Source organism: Kockovaella imperatae (genome assembly GCF_002102565.1).
Source record: "Kockovaella imperatae strain NRRL Y-17943 chromosome Unknown BD324scaffold_2, whole genome shotgun sequence".
In the NCBI taxonomy this organism is placed as follows: domain Eukaryota; kingdom Fungi; phylum Basidiomycota; class Tremellomycetes; order Tremellales; family Cuniculitremaceae; genus Kockovaella; species Kockovaella imperatae.
Window position 1 is genome coordinate 434,991 of NW_019028942.1, and position 27,009 is coordinate 461,999.

The 27,009-nt window shown below is 52.6% G+C and overlaps 8 protein-coding genes across 8 annotated transcripts; 6 read left to right on the forward strand and 2 right to left on the reverse strand.

Moving 5' to 3' along the window:
• Window positions 1–26: 26 nt before the first annotated feature.
• BD324DRAFT_575593 (SPOC like C-terminal domain-containing protein) lies at window positions 27–2,652 on the forward strand (the record flags this gene model as incomplete). The annotated part of the gene is made up of 11 exons (XM_022013136.1): window positions 27–170; window positions 208–259; window positions 301–459; window positions 495–584; window positions 618–696; window positions 734–791; window positions 826–1,698; window positions 1,732–1,910; window positions 1,951–2,211; window positions 2,245–2,547; window positions 2,580–2,652. 11 exons carry the CDS (start codon window positions 27–29, stop codon window positions 2,650–2,652), a joined length of 2,271 nt encoding a protein of 756 aa, XP_021873509.1.
• A 627-nt stretch (window positions 2,653–3,279) lies between these two features.
• Window positions 3,280–4,036, forward strand: BD324DRAFT_614738 (hypothetical protein). Its single transcript, XM_022014639.1, has 2 exons — window positions 3,280–3,357; window positions 3,394–4,036. The coding sequence occupies exon 2, from the start codon at window positions 3,695–3,697 to the stop codon at window positions 4,028–4,030; it is 336 nt and encodes a 111-aa protein (XP_021873510.1). The 5' UTR covers window positions 3,280–3,357; window positions 3,394–3,694; the 3' UTR covers window positions 4,031–4,036.
• A 410-nt stretch (window positions 4,037–4,446) lies between these two features.
• BD324DRAFT_606981 (hypothetical protein) lies at window positions 4,447–5,096 on the forward strand (the record flags this gene model as incomplete). Its single annotated transcript, XM_022014039.1, has 4 exons — window positions 4,447–4,569; window positions 4,606–4,755; window positions 4,793–5,022; window positions 5,060–5,096. The coding sequence occupies 4 exons, from the start codon at window positions 4,447–4,449 to the stop codon at window positions 5,094–5,096; spliced, it is 540 nt and encodes a 179-aa protein (XP_021873511.1).
• On the forward strand, window positions 5,064–6,554 carry BD324DRAFT_229847 (hypothetical protein). Its single transcript, XM_022012231.1, has 6 exons — window positions 5,064–5,413; window positions 5,448–5,598; window positions 5,632–5,924; window positions 5,958–6,148; window positions 6,189–6,472; window positions 6,516–6,554. The coding sequence occupies exons 1-5, from the start codon at window positions 5,156–5,158 to the stop codon at window positions 6,403–6,405; spliced, it is 1,110 nt and encodes a 369-aa protein (XP_021873512.1). The 5' UTR covers window positions 5,064–5,155; the 3' UTR covers window positions 6,406–6,472; window positions 6,516–6,554.
• BD324DRAFT_576193 (P-loop containing nucleoside triphosphate hydrolase protein) lies at window positions 6,416–10,647 on the reverse strand (the record flags this gene model as incomplete). The annotated part of the gene is made up of 13 exons (XM_022013178.1): window positions 6,416–6,569; window positions 6,605–6,732; window positions 6,759–6,855; window positions 6,891–6,955; window positions 6,991–7,154; window positions 7,188–7,309; window positions 7,345–7,421; window positions 7,458–7,577; window positions 7,612–9,228; window positions 9,289–9,594; window positions 9,627–10,019; window positions 10,053–10,252; window positions 10,290–10,647. The coding sequence occupies 13 exons, from the start codon at window positions 10,645–10,647 to the stop codon at window positions 6,416–6,418; spliced, it is 3,801 nt and encodes a 1,266-aa protein (XP_021873513.1).
• A 918-nt stretch (window positions 10,648–11,565) lies between these two features.
• Window positions 11,566–16,801, forward strand: BD324DRAFT_614744 (UDP-glucose:Glyco protein glucosyltransferase-domain-containing protein; the record flags this gene model as incomplete). The annotated part of the gene is made up of 25 exons (XM_022014640.1): window positions 11,566–11,724; window positions 11,760–12,418; window positions 12,451–12,679; window positions 12,713–12,925; window positions 12,959–12,989; window positions 13,024–13,207; window positions 13,243–13,319; window positions 13,352–13,570; window positions 13,603–13,662; window positions 13,696–13,870; window positions 13,904–14,235; window positions 14,271–14,401; window positions 14,434–14,565; window positions 14,598–14,760; window positions 14,794–14,855; window positions 14,891–15,451; window positions 15,485–15,575; window positions 15,609–15,677; window positions 15,712–15,738; window positions 15,772–15,881; window positions 15,916–15,983; window positions 16,021–16,223; window positions 16,259–16,445; window positions 16,486–16,511; window positions 16,548–16,801. Coding segments are annotated over 25 exons (4,408 nt in total), but the record flags the coding sequence as incomplete, so codon positions are not given.
• Window position 16,802: 1 nt separating this feature from the next.
• On the reverse strand, window positions 16,803–19,904 carry BD324DRAFT_614753 (putative heterokaryon incompatibility protein HET-C). The gene is made up of 16 exons (XM_022014641.1): window positions 19,740–19,904; window positions 19,601–19,648; window positions 19,500–19,562; window positions 19,413–19,461; window positions 19,355–19,373; window positions 19,259–19,313; window positions 19,183–19,221; window positions 19,118–19,148; window positions 18,931–19,082; window positions 18,548–18,894; window positions 18,249–18,515; window positions 17,990–18,214; window positions 17,784–17,955; window positions 17,530–17,747; window positions 17,435–17,485; window positions 16,803–17,398 (listed from the first exon to the last, which is right to left on the reverse strand). The coding sequence occupies exons 1-16, from the start codon at window positions 19,819–19,821 to the stop codon at window positions 16,901–16,903; spliced, it is 2,316 nt and encodes a 771-aa protein (XP_021873515.1). The 5' UTR covers window positions 19,822–19,904; the 3' UTR covers window positions 16,803–16,900.
• Window positions 19,905–20,455: 551 nt separating this feature from the next.
• On the forward strand, window positions 20,456–26,045 carry BD324DRAFT_606985 (hypothetical protein; the record flags this gene model as incomplete). The annotated part of the gene is made up of 6 exons (XM_022014040.1): window positions 20,456–20,869; window positions 20,905–21,187; window positions 21,225–25,082; window positions 25,121–25,263; window positions 25,311–25,749; window positions 25,798–26,045. The coding sequence occupies 6 exons, from the start codon at window positions 20,456–20,458 to the stop codon at window positions 26,043–26,045; spliced, it is 5,385 nt and encodes a 1,794-aa protein (XP_021873516.1).
• Between the last annotated feature and the right edge of the window lie 964 nt (window positions 26,046–27,009).

The following is a 27,009-nucleotide window of genomic DNA, read 5'->3' on the forward strand; positions in this document are numbered from 1 at the left end:
CCATCACCACCAGCGGCAACAGCAGCATGCCAGACAGAGCAGGATATGAACTTGTCGTGTACGCCATTGACGTGTCCCCTTCCATGGGAGAAGTCAAGGTAGATGGTATAGGAGAGAGGACAAAGTTGGATCTAGCGAAGGAATACGTTGCTAGGCGTTGTGAACCAAAGGTGGGTCCGGATCCAAGCCTTGACGCTTATGTCCTAGATATCCAGTGGACGGAAGACTGAAGCTATAGGGATCGTATCGTTTGGAGGAAGTGAGGCCGCCGATCGAAGGGCCGTGACTTACATACTTTAGGGACGAACAATCAGGCAAACCAAGCGTATAAGGCTCAGAATCCGGAGGACGATGACCCTCCATACGAGGCAGTATCCTGCGATGTTGCGATCCAAACGGCTAAGCCAAAGACTGTCGAGGAGCTGCTCAATCTGGAACTTGGGAAGGTGGAAGGCAATCGTGAGTCGGTCCGAACGGCACACGCTGACAGACAGCTGTGTCGGCGTTGATGGTGGCTTTGGACATGGTTCACACGCACAAACATACCAAGAGCTGGGCTCTCGAGGTGGTCCTAGTGACCGATGGTGGGTCTCATTAATGATTTTGCTGATTGTTAGGCGAGAGTGCTTTCGCTCAGGACGAGTATGAGGAGTTGATGGACCGCTTCGATGATATGGGCGTCAAGTTGACCATCGTGTGAGTCATCCCACCTTTGACCTCTGCTGACGCTTAGCGGGATCGGATTCCAGGACCCCGTGCTGCCAGTGGAGAAGGACAAGACGAGAAACAAGGTGAGACCTCGTCATGCATGCTGGCTGACCTCAGCGACTATCCGAAAAATTCTGGCGCACCTTCTTTGAACTTCTTCACAAGCGCATGGCCCCGAATACCGATTCCGATGCCATCCTGCCTTCGTATTGTGTGTTCGACGAAGCTTTGGCGGAGGTTCGGTTGCCGAAACCCGCAACAGTGAATGGGACGGTGTCAGGAATAGATCTACATATTGGATCAGCCAGTGTCGACCCAGCCCAAGCCATCACGATCCCCATCAAATACTCAAAAGCAACCATGAAAGCTCGTCCACCGTCGCTGTCAAAAGCTTGGAAAGCCGCCATGCCGACAGAGGCCGGACCGAGCCAGCTTGCGAGGTTCCAGCCATCCGGCAGCACCTTTGAGACTGGTATGATCTCTGCCGAGGTCAAGAACTTTACGAGCTATGTCATTCGCCATCAAGAGAAGGGGAAGGAGAGGGAGCGTCCGGAGCAGAATTTGGAGGACGACGACTATGAGCCCGTGGCGACCCAGGAGCTACCCATGGAAGAAGAGGATGAAGAACCAGTGGCCAAGGAGGATATAGTGAAGGCTTGGCGTTTCGGCTCAACTTGGGTACCCATGGAGGCCGACACATTTGAACCGCTGGATACTCAGAAAGGCGTGGAAATACTGGGCTTCTTTCCGAGATCGTCTGTCAAGCGGCACCTGTTGATGGGAGAGGTCCGCTTCGTCTGGCCTGACATGAGCTCCCCGAAGGCGCAAATTCAATTCTCTTCGCTCGTCGAGGGCATGTCATTACGCGACATGGTCGCGGTGGTCCGATGGGTTCTGAAGGATCGTGCTGATCCCGTTATCGGTCTGTGCGTACCCGAGATGGATTACCCAGGAGATGATAAGAGACTTGATTATATGTTTTGGGTCAAAGTGAGTTGGTCCAAGGGATCTGCTGACGACTAGCTCCCGTTCGCGGAAGATGAGCATACTTTCTGGTTTCCCTCCTTGACAGAGTACAAGACGACATCGGCAAAAAAGGTTACTGAGCATCCTCTCTTGCCGACCAAAGAGCAGTGCGCTTTGATGGACGATCTGGTCGAAGGCATGGACCTGGATGCGTATGCAGACAAGATTGAGGAGGGGTGAGTGCTGCTAGCTTGCCCCTCTCACGACCACGAACAGATCGAGGTGGTTTGAACCTTCGCGATCGTTCAACCCTGTCATACATCGCATTAAAGAGGCCATCTTCCATGCCTCGACCTCGGAAGAGCCTCTTGGGCCGCCTCACCCTGAGCTGACCAAGTATTTCGAAACGCCAGACGAGATTCTCGAAGCTGTCGATAAGACCATGGCGAAGCTGCAGACAGCCCTCAACATCAAAAAGGTGCCTCCGAAGATGCGGAGAAAGATGGAGAAGCAGGCTCTGAGGCCTGACGAGGGATAGTGAGGTCCAGTGGGAGGCATGACTGACCGCAGCATCGACATCGATCAACTGTTCGACGCCAAACCTGAACCTGGGGTCAAGGTCGAGTCACAGGACTCTGATGTGATTCTCAAACGTGGCCGTTTGATTTCCAACGAGCGGCCCGTTGAGGATTTCAGACGCGTGATTGAAGGGGAAGGCGACGTGTTTCGCAAAGCGATCCGAGATCTTGGCGTCGTGATCAAGGAGAATGTCGCTGCTTCTTTCTCGCGGCAGGCATTTCCCATGGCTATTGAGTGTCTCGAGGCGATGAGAGAGACAGCATTAGTATATGAAGAGGTGGAGACGTTCAACGAGTGAGTCGGAGCGGCGTCGTCACTGATTTCAGTTACATGGACGAGCTGGAGGCATTCATCGTTGCACCTGGGTTCAAGCATCAGGACTTCTGGGATAGTGAGTGAAAAGTAAACAAGCACTGCTTATGGCAGGCGTCACATCGGCCAAGATTGCAAAGATTACACCGGAGGAAGCGAGGGCAGCGCTCGAAGAAGGTTACGAATAGATGTTGTACATATGACGACCTCGCTTGCAACGACCTGACGAAAGGAACGTTGACGCCGAAAGCACTTCCTGACTTACTCGACACTGACGACTGACTCACTCACTGGAAACGAACTCAAGGACGAGTCACTCGCCTTCATTCATTCACATCCTCGTCAATCAGATTCACCATGAGAATTTTGAAAGCGTGCACAGTGATTCAGCCTTCCCAAGCCTGGAGCAAGTATGCCATGCCGCCTATGCACGGATTAATTGCTCTGGCGACTGGGCAAGCTAAGTTGGCTCTCATTGACTCTGATCTTGAGGGAGTTTTCTCCCGAGTGGTCAGCTTCCCCCATCCTGCATCCCTTTTTTGATATGATGCTTGCTCCGTTAAGGTCAACAATCCCCCGCCCTTCGCCACCCCTCCTCTTCTACGGCCTGATAGCCCACAAGGATCCCTTTCTTGGAGTGAGTCCATAAAATACACACTGAACACTGGAGGTCTTCGTGTCGATGCAACTCGACGTGTGGGATTACGATTCAATCTTCCCTGATGAGAAATTGGAGGACCGTCTGGCTTTTGTTCGAGAGGTCATTGGTCATGCTCTTACAGTACTATACAAGTGAGACTCCCAGAGACTTCCGAATGCTGATACAAGGCCCCGGAATCTCTGTACAGTTTTACAATTAGAGGGAAAGAAATGCAGAGATCTCGGTTGACATGGAATACCTCTATATACCGTTATAGACTGGTCCACGTTCTCTGCCATCGAATATGGTGCTCATTGGTCTCGAGACCTTGCCAAGACAGTTCAGGGCCAGGACAGAGCTCTCATCCGTCCCTTGTGACAAAACGCAAGCGGGAGACACTGTGCGCCACTGAAGCCGCAGCTGAGTTTAGTGAATCATACTGGTCAAGCTAACGCAGAGGTTCTGCCTTGACCCATTTGCCTTCGGACAATGCGATGGTACCATCTCTCAGCTGAGGGGAGTGCTAGATTTGAGGTTCGACTGGTAGGGGCGGAGGTGCTAGAGCGCCACGGTCAGCGTGTGCAAGAGCTAGAGGCGAAGGTTTCAGAATCGGCCGAGAAAGTGGTTCTTCTCCAGCAGAAGGACGCAAAGATCAATCAGCTGGAAAGTCAATTGAATCAGTCTTGGAGTGTCATGGAAAATGCTTACAGGGCTCAGATTGGGCTGCTGACAGAGACAGAAGCAGGAATATTTCAGTTGGAGAAAGATCTGATTCAGTCGCGAATGAACACCGAAAGCGCTCGTAAGCAATTGGAGGCCCTGTAGCGAGACCAAATGATGAAGAAGGAGCGTCTTATTCCTGTCTTTTTCAGTCTACCCTACCTCCGACCGTGACCAGAACCAGCGACACCCGGCGTCTCCCAACCATTCAGACCCAAGTCAGGACACCCTTACTGTCCCGGCCACCGGCTGCATCTCCCAGGGCGGTTTCGTTTCCACCAGCTCCAAGTGTGTCGTTGCTCTGGATCGACAAGCCGGTCGTCCTATTATCGCCTGGGCCTCTGATACCAGGCCTTGGTACTTCCCAGCTCGTAGATGGCCTATTTCTCAAATGTGACTCGTCATGCTCTTCTCCACTGAGGAGAGCTTGCTGCCACCGCCATGCATGCCAATCTGGATTTTGCCACATCTGCCACTGTTGACAACCTTGCCTGACTTTTTGCACCGCACCTATCGCTCTCATGCCCTCGGATCGAGTCAAGGGGGCACCGGCTGCTCTACCGTGCGACCAGTGTCGCCGGTCCAAATCTAGATGTGATAAGCTATATCCGACGTGCTCATCGTGCTCCAGTAGGGATCTGCAAGTGAGAAAAGCCGCCGTTCCTCACTGACACCCATAGTGCGAATACAGTAGATCTCGAGATAATCGGGTGAGAAGCTTCCATCACAAGTCCAAGGCGGGATGCAGGAACTGCAAAGAGCGCCGAATTAGGTGCGATGAGGCGAAGCCGGTCTGTGGATCCTGCCTCAAGCGAGACGAGCGGAGTCTTGTGCGTCGCTGAGATAAGGCTGAACTGAGACATACAGTGTGTTTTTAGTGATTGTCAAGGATCGACGCCCGCAAGCACAAGTGCTAGTCAAGATTTGGTCGTCGCGGGAAGTCAGGTCGTTCCTTCCACGTCGGCATCGTCTCCATCGTCCGTAGCCGCCATTTGGTCCGCTTTTCATGAAGCCAGCCGTAGCGCTTCGCTCCTTATGTTGGTTCCCCAGCCCGACCCCCTGATCGCATTTTTTCCTCGTCGACTGAAAGGCAGCAGGTGAGCTGAGACTTGTCGTTGATCTTGCTGATTATAGTTTCACCACTTTGTCCTTGACGCTGTACAAGCTCTGATCGTTATACCAACGCTCCACGAGGCGAATCCTTGGCTCACACACCTTGCACCGCTTGCCATGAACAAGCCCAAGGGGCACGACATCGTTCATGATGCCCTGCGATACGCTTGTCTCTCTCTCGCCGACGCAGATCTCGCTATCAAGCTCAAGGGTCGATTAAAACAGCATCACGCGACTATATACGCTTCTAGCGGGGACTATTGGCACCAAGCAGTATCGCAGATCCAGCTGGCGGCAGAGCTCGGGATGCATCTCAATGATCAGGACACTGGCGATGTGATCTTGGCGGCGGTTGTCATCTTGGCCACACGAGATGTCAGTCCGATCTCTGGGCATGACTGACCTCCAGCGTTTGGCAGGATGGTCAGAATGGGAGATGCCCTTGTCGGTGGGGTACAGAGTCTTAAGAGAACTTGGTGGACCCGATCTGTACATCGCCTCGAATCCGACCCGTTTGCGTCGCTTTCTTGTGGAACAGCTCGTCAGTATCGAGCTTCTGGGTGAGATCTACGATCGCTCCTAGCTGACGATAGCGTGCCTTACTGCATTCAAACAACCGATGATTGGAGACTGGTACAACCACTGGCTAACTGAAGGGGGCGGAGATCTTGAAGCTGTCTACGGCTGGGATCGCGAGGCTTTCCTATATGGTCTGAGAGCTATCACATTGTGTGGCGATTGCGTCCGACTCTACATCCTGCGCACGCGATGCTCCGACAATCCGTCCAAACAAGTCAAGGAATTGATCGAGACCCAAATCGACAACTGCAAAGCGCGGATAAGTAAATTTTTGGACACTTCGGAGGCGGTGCGAGCGATGCTTCAAGTGAGATCCCTCATCCAGCCTGACTAACCTCAGGCGATCCCGAACTCGGCAGTCAGATCGAGATCTATATGCCTACAGGCGTGCGTCGAAATTTGCCTTCTATGGATCCTTGCCGAAGGCAACGACACGATAGAGGCAAAGAGTATGGCTGACAGATTGTCGCAACGAGTCGAGGCTATCGTCCAGGTGGCCGATGAAGCTATGGCCAGGGGAGATTATGCGGGGTGAGTCACAAAGAGGATTTATCGCTCATATCATGTTCAGAATGCTCTTGCCCCTGACCTGGGCAGACGGCAGCGTCACTCCTCGTCAGCGAGAGTTGATAATGCGCCTGCTCAATACATTGGAAGCCAATTATCATCTGGATCATGAGAGTCTCTGGAGAATCACACATATCGATTGGTCAGCAGTGGAGGGCTTTGCACCGGCTCGATGGGAGGAGGAACTCAGGCAAATGAAGATATACTTTCCAATCTATTAGTGTCTATGATCTACAATTGTGCTTGCACCAGCTCAAAGTATTTGCCTTTCCTCCCAACAAGCTCGTCGTGTGTACCAGTCTCGACGATCTTACCCTGATCCATAACGTAGATGACGTTGGCGCCAATAATGGATGACAAACGATGACCGATGGTAATTGTCATGCTGAATCTCAGCGAAATTTGAGAGTGGAAACTTACCGTCCAGCGGATGCCATGTCCAAGGCTGTCTGGACCGCTGCCTCGCTTTCACCGTCTAATGCGCTAGTCGCTTCGTCCAGCAAAAGGATTCTAGGTTTGCGCAAGAGAGCTCGTGCGATGCAGAGTCGCTAAACTTCAGCTCGACCTGTAGAACATCACTTGCCTGTCTCTGACCACCACTCAAACGCCTGCCTTTCATACCTAAGTCTGTATCGATGCCCTCTGGCAAATTGTGTACGAATGGAAGAATGCTGCGTTTAGCGCGAACTTTTCGGAAAAAACTCACTTTGCTTGCTTGAGAGACCATTCGAGATCCCCTTCCGATGCGCGAGAGCCCGGTTTCAGGCCGAGCTAACATTAGTTTCCTGTTGGACACATACCCTCACCTCGAGATTAAATCGCACAGATCCTTCAAATAAGATAGGCTCTTGACTGACATAGCCAATTTCACCACGCAACTCGGCCAGAGACATTGATCGGACATCTCTGCCGTCGAGGGTGATCTTTCCACTACTCGGCTCGTAGAAACGCTCCAGGATAGCGAGGATACCTAGTTTCAGTGACGAATGGGTTTCCTACTCACTGCTCTTCCCGGCTCCACTCGTGCCACAGAATGCGTAAGACCTCTCGTCCTCGAAGTGCGCGTGAATACCCTGAAGGACAGTCACATCGGGGCGGGAGGGGTACTGAAGGGCAATATCGTGACTGGAGTTAGTGGATATCGAAGAGGGGCTGCTCACAGAACCAGCCCAGATGACTTTTCACCATCATCTACGTCAGGTGCCGTGGCCTGTATGGGCGCTCGATCCATCCATTCCTACAACTTAGCGATTGCCAGCCAACACGCGCCCACCTTGATCGTCCGCATGGCTTTCCTCATCCGTTGAAAGTCTCCTCCATACGTTAACATTTTCGGGCACACGTATAGCGTTACGAGAACTGCTTCTACGACGGCGAAGAGACTCGCGAGGTCCTGACGTCAGACGTATCGTACCAGTTTGACTCACCACACGCTTCTCGCTGACTAATGTAGCACCCCACCAGAATATCAATGCTCCGAACAAGTCAACGACAGCCTGAATGAAGCCCATGGTCGCACTTGCTCCTATGAGATTCTTCATGTCGATCGACTTTTTGGCAAACTTGGCTTCAAATTGGCGCATGGTCTCAGCCTCTCGCGACAGAGAAGCAATGGTCCCGATAGAGTTGACACTCTCGGCGACAAATGCGGCCTGCTCGTCCGATTGCTCGTTGGTAGTCTCTTCGAACCGCTCAAGAAATCGGAAATTGAGATAACCGATGCCACTTGCGAGGACAAGGGGAGCAATAACCATGGCCGCGAGTCGCCAGCTCAAGGCGAAGGCAAGAGCCACTGTGCCGACAAAATTTGACAAGGACATGATGACCGAGGCAAGGACGACACCGACAAAGTTGCCTACGTTGGAAGTGTTCGAAGCGACAGCGGCAGTCAGCGAGCCGGAACCAGTCTTGGTCTTTTCAAAAAATGCCACTTCTTGGCGAGACAGGGCCCGAACACTCTCTCGTTTGAGATCTGCGACAAGCTTCTGACCCGCCCATTCGATGCCAAAGGTGAAGAGGAAAGACGAGAGACCAGATACAAGAGCGACTACCAGGAACCATAGGGCCCATCGATTAACTTCGCGTCTCATCTCATGAAGATCTGGATTGTTGAGCGCCGCCACGCCTTGACCTTGCAGATAGCCGATGGCAGTAAAGGCGCCACCGAGTACGATTCCAAGGAAGGCACTCGGGATCAGAATGGGGGCGATGGATCGAAAGACGTGCCAGGGAGATGAAGGCGCCGGTGGAAGGATGTAAGGATACTCCAATGTTTCGTGTATCGATTCTCCCTTTTCGGAGACCACGGTGGACGTTGATGGCAGGTGTTTGGTAACCGTCGGCTTTGCCTCGACCATGAGTCGAAAAGTTGGATCAGGGCACGATGGTGAGACGAGCTCGTCATAAGTCCCGCTCTGTACCACGCTACCGTCTCGCATGACAATAATGGTATCGGCGTTGATGAGGGTGGACAAACGATGCGCGATGACAATCATCGTCATGCCGGTCTCCTTTTGCTCAGCGATGAGCGATTCTTGAATCTTGGCCTCGGTATCGGCTGACACAGCCGAGGTCGCTTCGTCAAGTAGCAGACATTTTGGTCGTCGGACAAGAGCTCTGGCGATAGCGATACGTTGGACCTGACCTCCAGAAAGTAGTCCCGTCCGCTCGCCAGTGATTTCAGTGTGAAGACCCTTTGGAAGCTCAGAAACGAAGTCCCATGCCTGAGCCTTGCGAAGAGCGGATTCGATAAGAGCAGAATCATTTTCACTTCGTGTAATCAGGCCAGCGGCGACATTTTCGTAAATGGTACCTGAGCTGAGCTGGGGATTTTGCAGGACGACTGCCACCTGAGATCTCAACCAAGTAACATTGAAATCCTTGATGTTCCTGCCAGACATGCGAATCGTACCAGAACTGGTAATGTGAGGACCAGATATAGGCATTTTGCCCTCATCAAGCGACTTCAGAATGGCAGCGTCACGTTCGACGTCGTGGGTCAGTGATTCCGGGTCGTACATACGCTGCAGGAGCGATCCAATGGTCTGAGTAGCATTGAACATCAGTTTTCTCTCTCTCTCAAAAGGGAGACACTGGGAACGCACAGATTTGCCACTACCGCTGGGACCAGCCATAGCGGTAAATTTGCCCGCCTCGATGCGGAAGCTGACATTGTTCAGTGCAGCGTGCATAGGTCTGGAGGGGTAGGCAAATGTCACGCCGTCCAATTCAAACGAAGGTTGCCAGTCAGCATCGAAGCGGAGACCATCTGGGCTGCGGATGTCGATCAAAGGCTCTCGCTCGATCTGAAGTCGAATGTTTCCCAGATCGCGGATGGCATTGGTAGTCGCGATGAAATGGGGGACCATACCTGCCGCTGCGAAGAAAATGTTCACAAAGTTGTAAAATGTCTGACGTGAGCGAGGAAATGTCGGCTACTCACTGTCAACACATTGCCAACCGAGGTCCCTGACGCTACTTCCCTTCCCCCGAACCAAAAGGACATTGAGTATACAATGAGACCCGCTCCGAATACCGCCCCTTGCTCTATGGCCTTGACGAGAGATAATCGCTTGGTCAACTTACGCCAGGGTCGAAGTAGTGCAGTCTCCATCCTGGTCAGCAGAGCTGGCGCCATATCGAATGCGTGAACAATGCGAATGGATGAAAGGACTTGTTCGATGTGTGAGGAGATGCGTCCATCAAGTGCACTCTGACGGGCAGAAATCTTATCCGTTACGACACCCAGGCCGAAGAGTAAAAGAATGGTAGTTGGAATGAGGGTGAATAGGAAGCCCGCTTGACGGGGGGTATGGGCAAAACCGGACACAAATGCCTGCAATGAGCGAAGCATGAGGGGAGAACTTACGGCTAGGATGGTACTGAGGGACCAGCACAAGTAACCTAGACGTTCTCCCATACCGATTCGCATTGAGTCGATATCCTTTCTCGCTCTCGTGGCGATGTCGCCGGATCCCACTCGATCGAAAAAGGCGGGATCCTGTACCATGATTGCTTCAAGGTATTTCTGCCTGGCCGCATCGGAAAGCTTGATCGCGGCAGTGATGACTGTTTGCTAAGTAGAAGCACAGACTGGGAGACTCACAGCATGTGAGGAACACTGTTGTACATATGAAGAAGACGACACCGACGATCGTCATGATTAGACCTGAGCTGTCACCACGACCGCGGATCTCGCTCGGAGCTCCTTCTCGGATACCATTGGTCCAAAAGCCGAATACTATATCAAATGCCGGTAGACCTAGACCAGCAATCGTAGCTGTTATCACTCCGGTGACATACAGCGTGTAAGGGTGGACAGCAAACGCTCGAGGTTGACGGAGAAGCGAGGGGACTGGCGGGGCGAATGAGAGGATGTACAGGAAGTTGGGGAGTGTGGATCGATGAGCCACAAGCAAAGGCGTTGGAATTCCATCCTCGGCGTGGGACACAGTGTGGGACATGGTGTGTGAGTACAAGGAAGCATGATATCGATGGTGAACGAGTCATGTATATAATAACCTATACGACCGTACTTTTTGTTTACGAGCGAAGTAAGAGACCCCCATGACGGAGATTGCCGGTATACGAGCGAAGAGACCGCCGGATCCGCCGTGGCCAAGCCAAGGTCACGTGTCACTTCGTCCTGAGCTTAAGCAAAGCTCAATCATGCCAGAGCACTCGCTGGGTCAGGCCCACCATCAGTCCAGGCAGATCATTGCTTCGCAGGTATCAAGAGTGTAAACCTGCTTGATGACTGATGGCGAACAATTGCTCGGAATTTTTCATTTCCCAGCGGTCGCAAATTGAGCTGGCTTGTTCCCTTGATCCATCTAAGGGGGTCCACATACGCGGGTCCCGTCTCTAGTCGAGGAGGCACACAGAAATTACGTGTCTATCTTCATTCAAGGTGCGGCATGGCACGCTCTATGCGGTGGGCTCGAAATGCAGGAAAAGAATCGAAATGACCACGGTCCGTGCGATATGTCGCACCCAGATTTGTACTTGACTGAAGCGAGAGTCTCCGAAGCCTACTTTGCTCTCGTCGAAGAGCAATGTGATACAGACTCATCATAGTCTCGCATGATCAAAGTCGTTATCCGTAAGGGGATAGGTTGTCCATCAGAATCGACAGGCGAAGGCGGACTTGATCCCGCTTTTGCATCTGAAATCGTAACAAAGGTATCTTGAGGCTCTTCTGTTGAGGACACAGAGTCGGAAAGATTCTCTACCTGCTAGGACATCTTAAGCTGCCGACAGACCTATTCACCTACGAGACCGCGGTTGCAGAAAGCCTATGGCAAAGCACCAATCTAGGCCGCCACGTGACCCGTCACCACGCCTCGCGGGGCGCCACAATTCGCCACGTCCAAAGTGACGAACATGCTTTCGCCTCTGCTGCGTCCATACCGCGACAAGATGCGGACACTGGCATGTCTAGCCCTGTTGGGCCTCACTCGCCTGATCAGTGGAAGCTCCCCGCCGCTCATAATTAGCTTAGAGACAGGCTGGCCAGCTCCCCCCTTGCTCCACGAGATCCTGTATGTCCTACTGAGAGTCTCCGCTGACCTTTCAGTGAAACAGTCTATGACGAATCGCCATCTGCTTACTTTGCGCTCCTGGGTCTCCTACCGCATGAGGAGCTCAGTCCCGAGAAAACCCTCTCGACTATTCTCCACCTGATAGATTCTCACAGTCTCCTTCCAGATCCGTCCTCACTGTCAACGCTGCATTATGCTCTTGGACTACACACGGCGGTGCCTCGTATCGAAGCGTTCTACAACTGGTACGAGGCGAGCATAGACGAGCACAGACTTGGAGTAGAGGGGTGCGGCAGCTGGGTTGAGTACAAAGGCAAGGGATACTGTAACGCAGAGGATTTGGACGCAGCTATGGCCGACACATTCTCAACCGCGAATCCCATGGACCTCCTGCCTTTCGATCATGCTAGAGATGCTGTGGGAATACTCTATTATGACCCGAGCTCGCAACCCTTCGACGTAGACCGCTTTATTGTCCGGTATAAACCCGCACGTCAAACCCACCAGACACCTATGTCAGGCTATGGCGTTGAGCTCGCTTTGAAGCGCACCGACTACCTCGTCGTGGACGACCGTCAAGCAAAGTCGCAAGGCAAGGCCACGCAGTGGACGCATAGTGGACCGTTCGATGACGTCCTTGGCTCTAACCCATGGCAGGAGCTGTCAATTCCACTGACTGCGAACGAGACCAACAGTGAGTCCCCTTGCCTGCTGTGCTGACTGTAGATCTCGGACTAAAAGCCGCAAGCTTGATCATGTCCAGCCCAGATCCTCTCGCCGCTTTGACACATCTCTCTCAAGACTTTCCAAAGTACTCTGCAGCCTTGGCTCGTAAAGTCAATGTTTCAGGGCCTATCTCAGAAGCCATTGGCCGAATGCTGAGCCAGCCTGTCCCGGTCAGGGGTATCTTCATCAACGGCAAGCTTCACGCGGAATCGGAAATAGACGCTTACAGGTGAGGTCTTTTGCTCGAATGAGCTGACTCTAGTCTTCTCAACACACTCCGAACGGAACGAGACCTGGCAAAGTCCCTTGTTGACCTCGGCTTGGCACCTTCCCAGGCTATCCATCTCTTAACTGACTCGCTGATTGGCCGTCAACAGACGGAGGACGACACGTCGGACGGCCTCGTTGATGCCAGCGATAGACACGAAGGCGGTAACGTCATCATATGGTGGAACGACATTGAGAAGGATTCAAGGTGAGCGAACATGGAAATTGGAGCTGATGGCAGGTACAAGGGATGGTCAACATCAATCTCAGGAGTGAGAAACCCATTTGAGACTTCGCTGAGAACAGTACCTCCGACCCCTCTATCCTGGCCAGATGCACTCAGTGAGACGGAACACTTTCAACGCAGTCGTAATTCTCGATCTTTCATATCCTTCCTCCCTCGAAATCATCACCGAGCAGATTATCGCGGTGATCAAGGGTGGCATCCCGATCAGATTTGGTGTAGTGCCAATGCTCTCTAACGATGCTTGTAAGCATGCGCGCGAGGCTGCGACTGACCATCAGCCGTGGCCATGGCAAATCTTCTGCAATACTGCGTCAAAACTTTCGGTCGAGGTTACACTCGGGAGCTCCTCATTAAGGTATTGCTCCCGCAGAACATGACTGACAGCAGATCCATGCGGCGACCCCGAGGAACGCCCGAGTATCCATAAACACGATGCACCAGGCGTACGAGGTTGTTTCTGCGGACTCGGACAAGGAGCATCTTCCATTCGAACAGGTTATCGCATCCGATTCTACCGATGAGGTTAGGCAGTACCTGTCAAGACTCGCTGCAACGACCGGGCAGGGTCACATCTTCCTCAACGGAAAATACATTCCCCTCCACTCGGTAAGTTTTCATTGTTCGTTGCTGACCCTCAGCAATGGATGCAATATTTGTCGGGAGAACTCATGACGCAAGTCAATTTCCTCCAACAACAGGTGAGACACCGTTGTGAATCTAGCTGATATCAGCTCATTGCCGATGTGGTCACCGATGAGAATATCTCGACACTGTTCTATGACTTGCCCTCGACATCACTCAGACGAAATTTGCTTATCGTCCCTAGTGCGACGGACAACAAGCTGAGGATTGTGTCGCTAGACAAGGTCTTCCCGGCAGAAGCCTATGAGCAGCTGATTTATCCAGGTAAGGTCAGAACATTCGCTTAGCTTATGTCAGATCGCGAGGTTCTTGGAAGCGTCTGGATCGTTGGCGACTTGAATTCGGAAGAGGGACGCAAGCTGGTCAGCAATGCTGTGACATACCTTCAGGATTCTGCCTCGACTGGTCTCGGTTTCTTACACACTCCATTCCGTCGACAAGGGGTCCCATGTTTGATTGATGGACTTATCAAATCGGGAAGACTGGGCAAGATGTCTCCTGCAGAGCTTGCTTCGACATTGGACGGTCTTGACGAGAATCAAAGCTGCTCGGATGATACCATCGGCCCGAAAATCGCTGAGGCCCTCGGCATCACAACCTCTCACCCTTACATCCTCTACAATGGACGCGTGAGTCATCTTTGCCTTCTTGACTGACCTGTCAGCTCGTTGGACCAGTCACAGAAGCCTTTGTCGCCGAAGACTTCGCCGCCCTGGAAGCCTACGAGATGCGAAAGAGAGTGAAGCCAGTCTTTGATCTACTTCAGACTATGATGGACACGAGTACTTACGACAAGTGAGTTTTGCACACTTCCCTGTTGACCTTAGGCCCCGACTTGCCAAAGTCATCTCCATGGCATCAGCAACTCTTGCCTCTGCTTATACTTCGGCGGATGACGGCATCTTCACCCCAACGCCCCTCCCTCGCTCTAGAGAGTACGAGCTGGCTTCCCCTGCATTGTGAGTCAATGTCGTGACTCTGCTAACCTTAGAACCTTCTCTGTCGGGGACGAACAAGCGCTGGTTCGCATAGCAGCGGTCCTAGATCCCATATCTGAAGGCGCTCAGCGGGCTGCGTCTCTCTTGCAAACAATGGCTGAAATGGATGGTGTGTCTGTGTCTGTCCATCTGCTGCCAGCTCCTATGATGAGAGAGGTGAGCGAAGAGTTTGAGAAGATCTGACGTTAGGTCCCACTCAAACGATTCTACCGCTTTGTGTCGAGTCCCAGACTCACCTTTGATTCTCACGGGTGAGTCGTCTCCATATCCTGGTGCTGATCTATAGCAACCCAATCTCGCCCGAAATTCTTTTCGAGGATCTCCCTTCAACGCCAATCTTTACCCTAGCTATGGACACACCTCCCGCGTGGATCGTTTCTCCGCGTCAATCCCGTCTTGATCTCGACAATCTTGTGACTGGCTCAGTCAGCGACTCGATTCACGTCTTCTTCACGCTCAAGCAGCTGCTCATCGAAGGTCATGCCCGCGAGGCGAATAATGCACCGCCACGAGGTCTCCAGCTTCAGCTCACAACAGAGGGACTGCAAGTCGCCTCTGACACCCAAGTCATGGCGAATCTCGGTTACATGCAATTCAAAGCGACGCCGGGAGTCTATCACCTTGCAATCCGGCCTGGACGCGGAACGGAAGTCTATGACCTTGAAAGCGTGGGCAATGAGGGCTGGGATAGTGCCGGGGTCAACGTTACCGGCACACGCATCGCCCTCGCCAGCTTTGACGGAATGACCATCCTGCCTCGATTCGTCAGGCGTCCTGGCATGGAGACTGCCAATGTGCTGGTCGAGGCACCAGTGACGGTATCGTATCCTCAAGCAGTGTTTTCGAGGTAAGACAGAGAATTGGCAACGCTGACATGCAGGATGAAAGAAATGGTCGGTCTCGCGCCCAAGCCAGCAGTCAAGAACGCAGATATCAACATTTTCACGGTTGCTTCGGGATTGCTCTACGAGGTGAGTCGTATGCTCTGCCCTGGCTGACGATAGCGCTTCGCGTCAATCATGATTCTCAGTGTGATGAAGCACACTACCAGCACGGTCAAATTTTGGTTCATCGTGCGTGCTTTGACCGTTCCCGGCTGACGAATAGGAAAACTTCTTGTCCCCTGAGTTTCTGGTGAGCTTGGCATAATATGGGGCTGATAGGCAGGAATTCCTGCCTAAAATGGCCGAAGAGTACAACTTTCAGTACGAATTTGTGACATACAAGTGGCCACGATGGCTCCGTGCTCAGACGGAGAAGCAACGAATCATCTGGGCGTGAGTGACGAGGCGTGCCTTTCCTGATTTTCAGCTACAAAATCCTTTTCCTCGACGTGTTGTTCCCCATGAATTTGGACAAGGTCATATTCGTTGATGCTGGTGGGTCAGTTTTCCGTGATCCGGCTTAATTCTGCAGATCAGATTGTCCGTGTGGATATGAAAGAGCTGGTCGATGTTGACCTCCATGATCACGTGTATGGATATCCTCCAATGGGTAACTCGAGGGAAGAGATGGAAGGCTTTAGGTTCTGGAAGACTGGGTACTGGCGAGATGCGCTCCGGGGTAGACCATATCACATTAGTGCGCTCTACGTGGTTGACTTGAAACGATTCCGACAGGTAAGTACGTGATGGGTCCCTTGGTTGACTTTCAGCTCGCCACGGGTGATCGTCTTCGAGGGCAGTATCACGCGCTGTCTGCTGATCCTGGATCACTGGCCAACCTGGACCAAGACTTGCCGAACTCGATGCAGGATCAGATCCCAATCTTTACGCTTGAACAAGATTGGCTCTGGTGTCAGACTTGGTGTGATGATGAGAGTCTAGCTACCGCTAAGACGAGTGAGCACAGATAATCCGTTGACGATGCTGATCCTCTCAGTCGACCTGTGCCAGAATCCCTTGACAGTGAGACGTGGATTGTGCCTTGCTGACGTTTTGCAGAAAGAACCCAAGCTCGTACGGGCGAGACAGATTCCCGAATGGGATACATACGATCAAGAGATCGCCGCATTCGCAGCTCGGGTATCCAAAGGTGACATGGGACTCGCAGCTAGTGTAGATGATCTGGCCAGCGGTCCAGTCACTGCGGGCGATAAATCGGACGACCTTGCCAAGAAAGACGGGACGGGCACGCCTGACGCATCAGAAGGAGAATCCGGTCATCTACCTGACGAGCTGTAGACCGGTCATAAATAGACACCATTGAACTTTGCATACATTACTTGATTGCGCTCTAATGATCAGGTACAAACCCGTCCGTGGAGCACGAAATTTGAATACATTACTGGACTGCTCTAGTATCGGTTATAGCCTCCTGGACCATAACCTTGCCCAGGAGGTCCCCATTGATCCTGAGGCGGTGCATACTGACCAGGCGGCGGACCACCATACTGATTTTGAGGAGGTCCTCCATATTGACCTTGAGGCGCATATTGGCCTTGAGGTGGCCCATACTGTCCTTGAGGCGAATACTGACCCTGCGGGTCGCCGTATTGACCGCCTTGGGGAGGTCCACCATAACCACCGTATTGACCTGGCGGACCGCCATATGCCCCACCAGGAGGACCGTAAGACTGTTGTTGCGGAGGCTGATAGCCTCCTTGGTTGCCTCCTTGATAGTACGAGTCTGCATGTCCTCCAGACGGAGAAGGCTGCGAATAGTTGCCAGGATTTCCAGGATGAGATGGACCCTGTTCATATGGCGCAAGAGAAGGGGGAATGTCATTAGGAGCAGAGGAATTGATGTCTCGCCACGCGTGTTGACCTCCAGATCCGAATCCTTGGTCCCATGGCTGACATGTCAGCTCGAGATCAAATCTTCGACTCACCTTTTTACCTCCGAGAAGATCCTGACCCGCATTCAAGATCTGCGCTCCGGGCTACACAGTTCAGCTATGGCCCCAAAGGCATGTCCAAGACTCACAATGTGGACGTTATGCTGCGCTAGAACTTGTTGCAATCCACCTTCGGGCAACATGGAATTGTGTACGTGTCCAGTATCGGTCGAGTTGTCGCCGATTCGCTTGTTTTTACCGGCCCTTACGTTCTCAGATGTCAATCTGTTGAGAATCTCGTGCTGGTCCCTTCCTGTCGACTGGAACCAATGCTTCATCTTGTCCAGCATCATTCGCTGTACCTGGGCTAGAGAGATTAGCTGGTACCAATCATCAGGCTTACATCGACCATCATGGAAGTCAGGGTGGAACAGGCATTCGAGGATTGGTTCGGTGACTTGCTGAGTCGACATTCCGGGATCGTCCCAAGCCTTAACGACGAGATTGACAGCATATTCGACGACGACCTTCGCAATCTCTCCTGCAGGTTGATTCAAAATGAGTGCAAAGTGGTCCTGACTTTCAGCATAATTCAAGCCCTTCGCTCACCTTGGACAAGAAGGAATGAGTCGGGTCAGACGAGTTCCAATCATTCCAGACTTCATATTGATCGTGAGAGTCAATGACGGCCTGAGAAGAGCTGGAAAGAGCAGAGGTAGCAGAACCGAGCAAGGGCTTGACGAATGGTTCGAGTGTGGTGATGATGAAAACTGAAATCGAGTTGGTGAGCTTTTCGACGAGCGAGGCGAGTCCAGGAATTCGATCGATCGTATTCTTCCGTCAGCCAATTTCGACCATCTATACTCACTTCGATTCGCTTCATGACGGAGTCTCTGAAGCTGAGGATCTTCCACAAAGTTGCATGAAGCTCTTGGGGTGACATTTGACTTGGGTCCAGGCCACCCGGCTGACCAGCTCTCATGCCAGTGATGCCATCCATATCGCGACTCAAGCTGTCACCAGCACCTCCAGGTAAATCCAGGAACATGCTTCGAAGCGCAGAAGCGGACGCCGAGTTGCCCTCGGAGACTGATCGAGCATTCTTCATGGTCTTGGTGAGATCGGAGACCGAGGCCTAATATCAGCATTGTAGACTTTAGTTCTCACCTCGCTCAAGTGGTCTGTTGCCTCTCCCAGGAGCGAGTGGATGAAGTCCGCTCCTCCAAAAGTTCCAGTCACCAGGGGATACACCATCTTGCCATTCGGCGCCTTGATCTTGACATTTTGTCCGACGTGAGGGAAGATGTTATTGTGTCCCATCGAGATCAAGACGAGCTCGCAGAAATTTGAGTGTGCGGTGAAATCTTCTAAAGTATGCAGAGCCCGGCCAAGAAGCTGAAATGCTTGATACGCATGAGCCTTGTCACCAGACTGTCGGTACTGTCGACCCATGTTGATGCACTCCACTAACGTCCTTCGCACAAGCGCTTTGGAGGTGTCCCAGTGACCAGATTCTGCCGTGGTAAGCAAGATCTAGCAGATCAACTCACCATCGGCAATGTAGCGCTTCATACCGGACTGAAGATCGATCTCAAGCTCGACGGCCTCGACCGGAGGGCGAAGACGTCTGTCATATTGCCTCGCATCTTCGCCTTCGGCATAGCCTTTGGGATTGTCGATGTGCTCGGTTGGCAGGTATGCACTGACGTCAATCTTTATCGGAAAGCTGTAACCCACCCGAGACGCTCTTCGGTTACTTCGAACTCGCCTGGTGGTTGAGCTCCGCCTTTCTTTCAGCTTACCTGTGGCGTATCCATGAGCCAAGAATCCGAGAACCATGCCTGTGAGAATCAGTGCTATCATATGAGAAGGGCATACAGATATTCATGATAGTCTGGAGTGGGACCTTCTTCAGTGCACCGACATCGACGGCCTATGAAAGATCAGTGAGATATCGCGTTGAGAAGTACTGACCTGACTGTAATCTCGGAGCCTTGGCCCGTCAGTGTCCATTCAACTTTTCTCAGCTCACCAATTGCCAAAGTAGACCCGCTTGACATCCAGGGGCGTGAATTTTGTGCCTATCTCGTCAACATCGTGGGGATGAGATAAGATGCACCTCTCGACAAGAATCCGCCCCCGGCCGCCTTGAACAAGGTGGCAATGACGTCCTCAATGTCACCTAAACCGATCAGGAATGGCCAGGCAGGCACCGCTCACCATGTCTAAAGGCCTTGTCTTCAAGGTACGCATACGAGGGGATATTGCCTGGTGACATGAATTCAGATATTAGGCAGACAAGGGAGTTAGAGAGAACGGTCTATCCGTTTCTCTGCGCTAGATTCCACATATCACATACCTGCGCCGAATGCTGCTACCCGTGGAGCGAAGGAGAGACCGACAATGACGAGGAGGAGATACAACAGCACTGATCGCCCCATAGTGCTTGAGTGGATGGCAGTCGCTACTTGACGGAGTAAATGCCTATCGCTCACAGCAGTCTTGTGTAAAGTAGAGATGGACGGAATTCAGTTGAAAATGAAGCAAATGGATGCCAAGACAGCACAGCGTCACAATTGGCCTTGAACACGTGGACCACGTGAGTCCTGCTGAAACATCAGGGGTAAGCTATGTTACGTAAGTAGATTGAGTGGCCAATTCGGCACGCGCGTAGGGGAAAAAAGTCAACAACTGAGACCTCATCCTCTCTCTCTCTGACTCTCACCTTTCACCTTTCATGTCCGCATCGGTCATTGACGTATCTCTGGATACATATATCACTCATCTACTCTCGTCAACATAAGTCTTAGGCCGGATAAGTGGGATCAACTGCGAGGTGAGTGGACTCGACACGCTTTCGGTTATCAGGACAGGACACACGCACGGCCTTTGTTTCGATCTCGCTTCAACCGTTGACCAATTCGGGGCTGTTCTTTCTCGCACCTGACGATGGGAAGCTGACCATCACAGTACTTCTTTTTATGATCTGAATCTCTCACAAATATGTAAGCATCATCTCTCCGCACACGCAACGCCGCGCTGACGTTCTTCCAGCCAAACAATTCGTCTCTCACCATGGACGACCCCTTTGGAAGTCCAACAACATCAACCCTGCCCCGGCAAAGGTCACGACCCAATCTTGCCCACCACCTTCCAGCACCACCTTCGTCTCGGTCCCTCGCTTCCCAGCTCCGCGATTCTCCAACTAAACCCTCCCAGAAGCTTGAATACACTGGTCATGCTCTCCATCAACATCTCTCCTCGCTCCTCGAGCAAAAGACTGCCCAGCTTCAGATGTTGGGAACAATGGGGCAAGAAATTTTGAAGCAGCAACAAGAGCTCGAGGAACGGATCAAAGGCTTTGACGAGGATGATGGCATCGACGAAGAGGTCGGCGAAGACACAAAAGTCAAGCTCAAAGACCTGGACGAGGCGATGAGACAATGGGAAGCTCAAAACGAGGACATGATGCGAGAGCTCGGCGGCAAGGTGGGCGTGCGTATGATCTCACTTGCTGACGTCAGATGCCCGACAGTCTGGAAGGTCTCGATCTGAAAGCTCCCGTGATGGAGAATGGCACAACCTCAGCTTCCATGAACCGCCGTCAGCGCAACGCCCAACATCGCGCACTCGACATGGAATTCGCGACTGAGATCGGTCAAAACCTCCTTGCCGAAGTCCGACGGCTACAATCGCTTCTCAATGAACGCGAGAAGAGCGTCGAGAAGCTCAACGAGGAGAAGGACAGCTGGGAAGTGGAGAAGGCCAGCCTCGTCGGTGCGGTCAGAAACGCCGAGTCCAGTGTCGGTGAGCTGTGCCTGTTGAAGTCGGCCTAACGCGTCAGACCGCTACAAGGAGGAAAATTGGAATCTCGAAGTCAACCTTCAAGAACTCCGTGCTGCTCATTCGGACGCTCAAGAGCAACTGACCAAGTCCAACATAGAGCACACCCGACTGAATCGCTCCATCCTCTCTGTCCGTGAACTCGCCGAGATGCACAAGACAGATGCTGAGAAAAACGCTCAACTACTGGAAGACCTCAAAGCCAAGCACGAGACTGATATGGCTCAGGCGAGAAAGAACTACGCAGGTTTGCAACGCGACAAGAGCGACCTCTTGACAGAGCTTCATGTGGAACGCAACCGTCGCGTGTCGGCTCTGAGGGGTCGGATGTCCCGAGGTGCATCCGCCAGTCCTGGTCTATCCACACCCGGCGGAGCCGACGAATCGTTCGAAGAGGACGAGGATGTCTTTGCTGCCACTGTGGACGATGCTAGAAAGCGCAGTCTTGCGGCTGAGAACAATGCTCTTTCACCCGGCAACATCACTGCATTCTCATCTTCGCCCGACCCCACACCGTCCAAAGACCGTGTTCCCCTCTCTGATGTCTACATCAACGAGATTGACGAGCTTCGCGAGAATCTAGAAAGGGCACGAGCCGAGATTGCCACGCTCAAGGGTGAACAGCACAAGGCTCGACGCATGGCATCCCGTGAGGACATCACTCCACGAACATCGGGCGACTGGGAAGAAGAAGACTCTATACTCTCTGGTCGAGGTCGGGGAACAGTTCGAGGTAGACGAGGTCGAGGCAGAGGTTTCGCAGCCAGCCTTTCCCGCAAGCTCGGATTTTCTCGTGTTCCAAGCAGTCTCAGCAACGGTTCGACACCAAATGACAAGTCCTTCAACTCGACCAGCACAGGCACACCAGACCTGCTCCGATACAGGGAATCAGTCTCCCCTGGTCTTGACTCACCCTCCCTCGCTTCTCGAGCCCTCTCGTCTGAAACGTCTCTCGATCGCCCGACCAGCTTTATGGGTCCTTCAACGGCTTTAGCCGATGAGCTGGGCTCTGGTAATTTGGATTCTATGGACTACGCTAGCGGTTCAAATGCCACGGATTGGTCTCCAGAGAAGCAACCTCAGGCCTACCTTGAAAACCAAGTCGAAGTCACGACGCCCACTAAAGGCGTGTTCGCCGAGTCGACCAAGTCCAATATCGAAGAGTCTACCCAACCCACCGGTGAACGTACACCTACCAAACCTGCGAAGGCTCTGCCCATTGCTGTCATCTCGCGACGACCTTCGTCCGTCGCGGATACCACGACCGATGGCGAGACGGATTATGCAGACGCTGAATCCACCATGGATGTTGCGACACCTCGTGAAGGTACAGCCGAGCTGCCAACGGACGCCGATGAATCTTCCTATGCCACAGGCAGAGAATACGCTACGGCGGAATCTAGTGCCGGATCCGACTCTGACGAAGGAGACTACACTCAAAGACTTGGCATTTCCGGAAGTATGCTCGGTCTCGGAGGAGCTGCTGCCGCTGCAGGGGGATATGCGGCCTACAAGCAGGCCCATAAGGTTGCGAGTCGTGATTTGATCCGCGAAAAGATTGTCGAGCGGATCGTTGAAGTTCCGGTGGAGAAGATAGTCGAGGTGGAGAAACGGGTCGAAGTGCCCGTCGAAGTAATCAAGGAGGTCATGGTGGAGAAGCCGATCGAGGTGATCAAAGAGGTCTTTGTCGACAGACCAGTGGAGGTGATCAAAGAGGTCATCATCGATAGGCCTGTGGAGGTCATCAAGGAGGTCATCGTCGAGAAACCGGTGGAGGTCATCAAGGAGGTGTTAAGTGAGAAACCGATTGAGGTGATCAAGGAGATTATTGTCGACAGGCCTGTGGAAGTGATCAAAGAAGTCATCGTGGAGAAACCAGTCGAGGTCATCAAGGAGGTCATTGTCGACAGGCCTGTTGAAGTGATCAAGGAAGTCATCGTGGAGAAACTAGTCGAGGTCATCAAGGAGGTCATTGTCGACAGGCCTGTTGAAGTGATCAAGGAAGTCGTCGTGGAGAAACCGATCGAGGTCATCAAGGAGGTCATCGTTGACAGACATGTCGAAGTGATCAAGGAAGTACCGGTAGATCGACCCGTGGAGATCATCAAGGAGGTCATTATCGACAGGCCTGTCGAGGTCATCAAGGAGGTCATTGTTGACAGACCAGTCGAGATCATCAAGGAGCTTGTCGTGGAGAAATCCGTTGAAGTGATTAAGGAGGTAGAGAAGCCAGTCGAGGTGATCAAAGAGGTTGAGAAGATCATCGAGGTTCCCAAGATCGTCGAGGTTGAGAAGATTGTCGAACGGATCGTCGAGAAGGAGGTTGAGGTCCCGAAGATCGTGGAAGTAGAGAAGATTATCGAGAAGATCGTCAACGTGGATCGTGAGGTCGAGAAACCGGTCGAGAGGATCGTCGAGATACCCAAGATCGTGGAGGTGGAGAAGATCGTGGAGAAGATTGTTGAGAAACCAGTCGAGGTCTTCAAGCAAGTCGAGGTGGAAAAGATAGTCGAGGTGGAACGGATCGTCGAGAAACCGGTCGAAGTGATCCGCGAAGTCGAAAAGATTGTTGAAGTCCAAGTTGACAGGGTAGTAGAGGTGCCAGTCGAAAAGATCGTGGAGAAGATCGTTGAGGTACCTGTGGAGGTCGTCAAGGAGGTCGAGAAGATCGTCGAAGTGCCTGTAGAGGTCATCAAGGAGGTTGAGAAGATCGTGGAGTTACCTGTTGAGGTCATCAGAGAGGTCATCAAGACTATCGAGGTCCCCGTGGAAGTCCTCAAGACGGTCGAGATTCCCGTCGAGGTCATCAAGGAGGTTAGCAAGACCGTTGAAGTCCCCATCGAAGTTGTGAGGATTGTCGAAGTGATCAAAGAAGTCGAAAAGATCGTCGAGGTCCCAGTGGAAGTCATCAAAACTGTCGAGGTACCTGTGGACCGCATTGTCGAGAAGATCGTGGAGAAACGGGTCGAGGTTCCGGTCGAAAAGATCGTCCCAATGCCCTCCCCCACACCATCCTCTCCGACCGTGTCTCCCGACCTTGGGATCTGGCGTGTGCAACCTGGTGCCAATTACGACTTCCTCAAGGCGCCCCCACCTTCTGGCTCTCTGGGAGGCAAGACCCGTGCTTCCACCGAAACATCCGCGCTGGGGCTGGGTTTCCCTGCGGACGATGGCTTGCCCGCCACAAGGGGGCTCTCGCCAGCTTTGACGGTGGATGGTCTTCCACCTGCCTCGCCTTCCGCATCCGTCGACAGGACCCTGCCTCCTACGATGAGCTTACCTCCTCCTCCTACGATTCCGCCGCCTGCCGAGCAGAAGAAGACCTCAACCGGGCCACCTCCCAGGCCACTATCTCCCCCACCAGACGAATTCGTCTCTCGTACTGCTCGCCGCGCGTCCCGACCAGCAGTCGTCACCAAAGGAGCCATGGGCCCTCCAGAATCCGTCATTCGAAAACCATCACGTACGTCCGTCCGACCGCCTCCGAGCCCTGCGGCGTCGGCATTCGAAACCAGACGTCGCGGACACCGTGGCACACTGCCTGCTTCTGGACAATCCAGCTTCTCAATGCGCAATGATAATGGCTCCATCTCATCCATGGGCAGTGTGGTCCCACCGGGAGAGCATAAGCGAAGTGGATCCGTTGTGGCCGGCACCACTGACCCAGCGACCATTCATGCCATTACTCAGACCATGATTGGAGAGTATCTTTGGAAGTACACTCGACGAGCGCTTGGCAAAGGTCAGAGTGAGAATCGACACAAACGATTCTTCTGGATTCATCCGTACACTAAGACGCTTTACTGGAGTGCAAGCGACCCAGGCAGTCTCGGTGCTCAGGAATCATCAGCCAAGAGCGGTGAGTCGAGTCTCTGATTGCAGAGCTGATGATGTCAGTTGTAATCACCAATGTCAAGGCAATTGACGACGCCAATAACAGTCCGCCAGGGCTGCACAGTCAGAGCATCGTTGTGTCTACTACTGGGCGAGACATCCAGTTTACTGCCGAGTCGAAAGATCGACATGATCTGTGGATGTCTGTGAGTCATCCGAGCTAGGTTGCTGGACGAGGCTGATGCTCCTCAAGGCGCTGTTGTTCCTCCTATCGGAATCCGCTCCTACCGGCGTCGCCAACACATTGAAGCATTCCAGTACAGTCCGAGCCATGTCTTCGCGAAGTCTCGCGGCGGATGAGCAAGGCAGATTGACCTACACTCCAACCATCCCCAAATCCCCTATGTCGATGCGATCCCTCCACTCTGTCAACAGCTTCACCATGACGCCCAAGGCATACCCTCGACCACCTTCCGCGTTGAGCGCCAGAGCTGCTTCAGCGATGGAGAAGCGCTCGGGAACTCCTGCATTTGAGTACTATAGAAGACACGAGGTCCCCGCCACTATTCACGGTGGACATCGATACAAGGGGACATACAAGGGTGCGCCTTTCATGGAGGATTTTGACGTGATTACTGCGGAGGATGGAGATGATCCGGACGCCTCATTTGAGGGGATGGACAATGTCAGGGGTGAGGTCATCTGCATACCTTTCTGCCTTCCGTGCTAATACGCTATAGCTTGCTGTGACGGCCGACACACGGTCGGACACCATCATCACCCCGAGAACGAGTCTGTCACTGGACCTCCAGAGCGACCGGCCCCTCGATCCGTCACACCTTCCCTTCGAGCATTTTCTATGCGATCGAGACGTGCTAGTGCTGCGTCGTCCAAGCGACCTGGAATTCCAAAGGGGAAATTCCGAGAGGAGGAGCCTGCCGTGCCCAAGATTGACGAGAGGTCCAAGTCCGTCACGGGACATATCTGAGAGATAAAAGAGGACGTGATGATCTGTACGAACAAAGGCTGCGGTCGAGACTGTGTATATAGCTATGTGAGGGATTTTTTTGGGTATGCCTTTCTGTATGATATGCGATCGATTGGTGTGGTACACCTTTCTTGCTTGCGCGATCATGCCGCATTCGACGTCGTGCTCAAGCGTATCGGAAGTACTCCCATCCGACCCAATTGGCGATGACGAACCAGGATGTGACTGGGACTAGTAATGGAATGAGGTATTTGTAGTGCGCATCATTACAGAGAGGTCGCAGCAACGGTATCTTCACTCAGGAGTCAATGAGCTGCAAGGGATTAGCAATCCACACTCACATCAGGACACCATACATATGATACCGCTAAGAGCAGAGCGAGCAGTGAGATGGTGGCTGAGATCGCGGCTGCAGAATACAGGAAGAAGGGAGAATGTCGCTTGGAATTACCGCCCATGTTTCCGGGGATTCTTCTACATGGGATGGTCTTTCAGCGTCTGGTCGTGGATTCTGTCGATCCTTCAATACGATGAAGAGCTGCGTCCAGAGAGCTGAGTGTCATCTCGCCATGGTACACCAATGATCTCAATTCAATGCTCCAGTTCCGCCGCCCTATTACGCCATTTTGGTGGTCGTTATCATTTGCCTCCGTTTCCCATTCATCTACCATGTGCCCTCTTCTAATAAGTGTGGGATCGACGTCAACAATTCCATTATTCGTGTAACATCTTGTCTTGTCTGTCTTTTTGGACTCTCTGGAGCTCACTATGATGGCAAGTCTTTAGTTCCAACAGATACCATGCGTCGATTCGACACGATGGACGCACTGCAGAGCGGTGTCTAGTCGGAAAAACAACCCACCCATTCATCCGGCACAGTTCATCAACAAAGGGACAGATTGTGACTTTGATCGACGATCTGCCAGGCGAGGAGTTTCAGACAGACTCCAGGTGGTCAAGTTTG

What these genes read in the sequence shown, in the direction of transcription:
- BD324DRAFT_614738 (XM_022014639.1), top strand. Translation starts at nt 3,695, where the DNA reads ATGCGATGGTACCATCTCTCAGCTGAGGGGAGTGCTAGATTTGAGGTT.
- BD324DRAFT_229847 (XM_022012231.1), top strand. Translation starts at nt 5,156, where the DNA reads ATGAACAAGCCCAAGGGGCACGACATCGTTCATGATGCCCTGCGATAC. An exon ending in CGTCAGTATCGAGCTTCTGG is followed by an intron (nt 5,599 to 5,631) that starts GTGAGATCTACG and finishes AGCTGACGATAG; the next exon opens with CGTGCCTTACTGCATTCAAA. An exon ending in CGGTGCGAGCGATGCTTCAA is followed by an intron (nt 5,925 to 5,957) that starts GTGAGATCCCTC and finishes GACTAACCTCAG; the next exon opens with GCGATCCCGAACTCGGCAGT.
- BD324DRAFT_614753 (XM_022014641.1), bottom strand. Translation starts at nt 19,821, where the DNA reads ATGGGGCGATCAGTGCTGTTGTATCTCCTCCTCGTCATTGTCGGTCTC. An exon ending in GGTAGCAGCATTCGGCGCAG is followed by an intron (nt 19,649 to 19,739) that starts GTATGTGATATG and finishes TCATGTCACCAG; the next exon opens with GCAATATCCCCTCGTATGCG. An exon ending in CCGTCATGAAGCGAATCGAA is followed by an intron (nt 18,215 to 18,248) that starts GTGAGTATAGAT and finishes GGCTGACGGAAG; the next exon opens with AATACGATCGATCGAATTCC.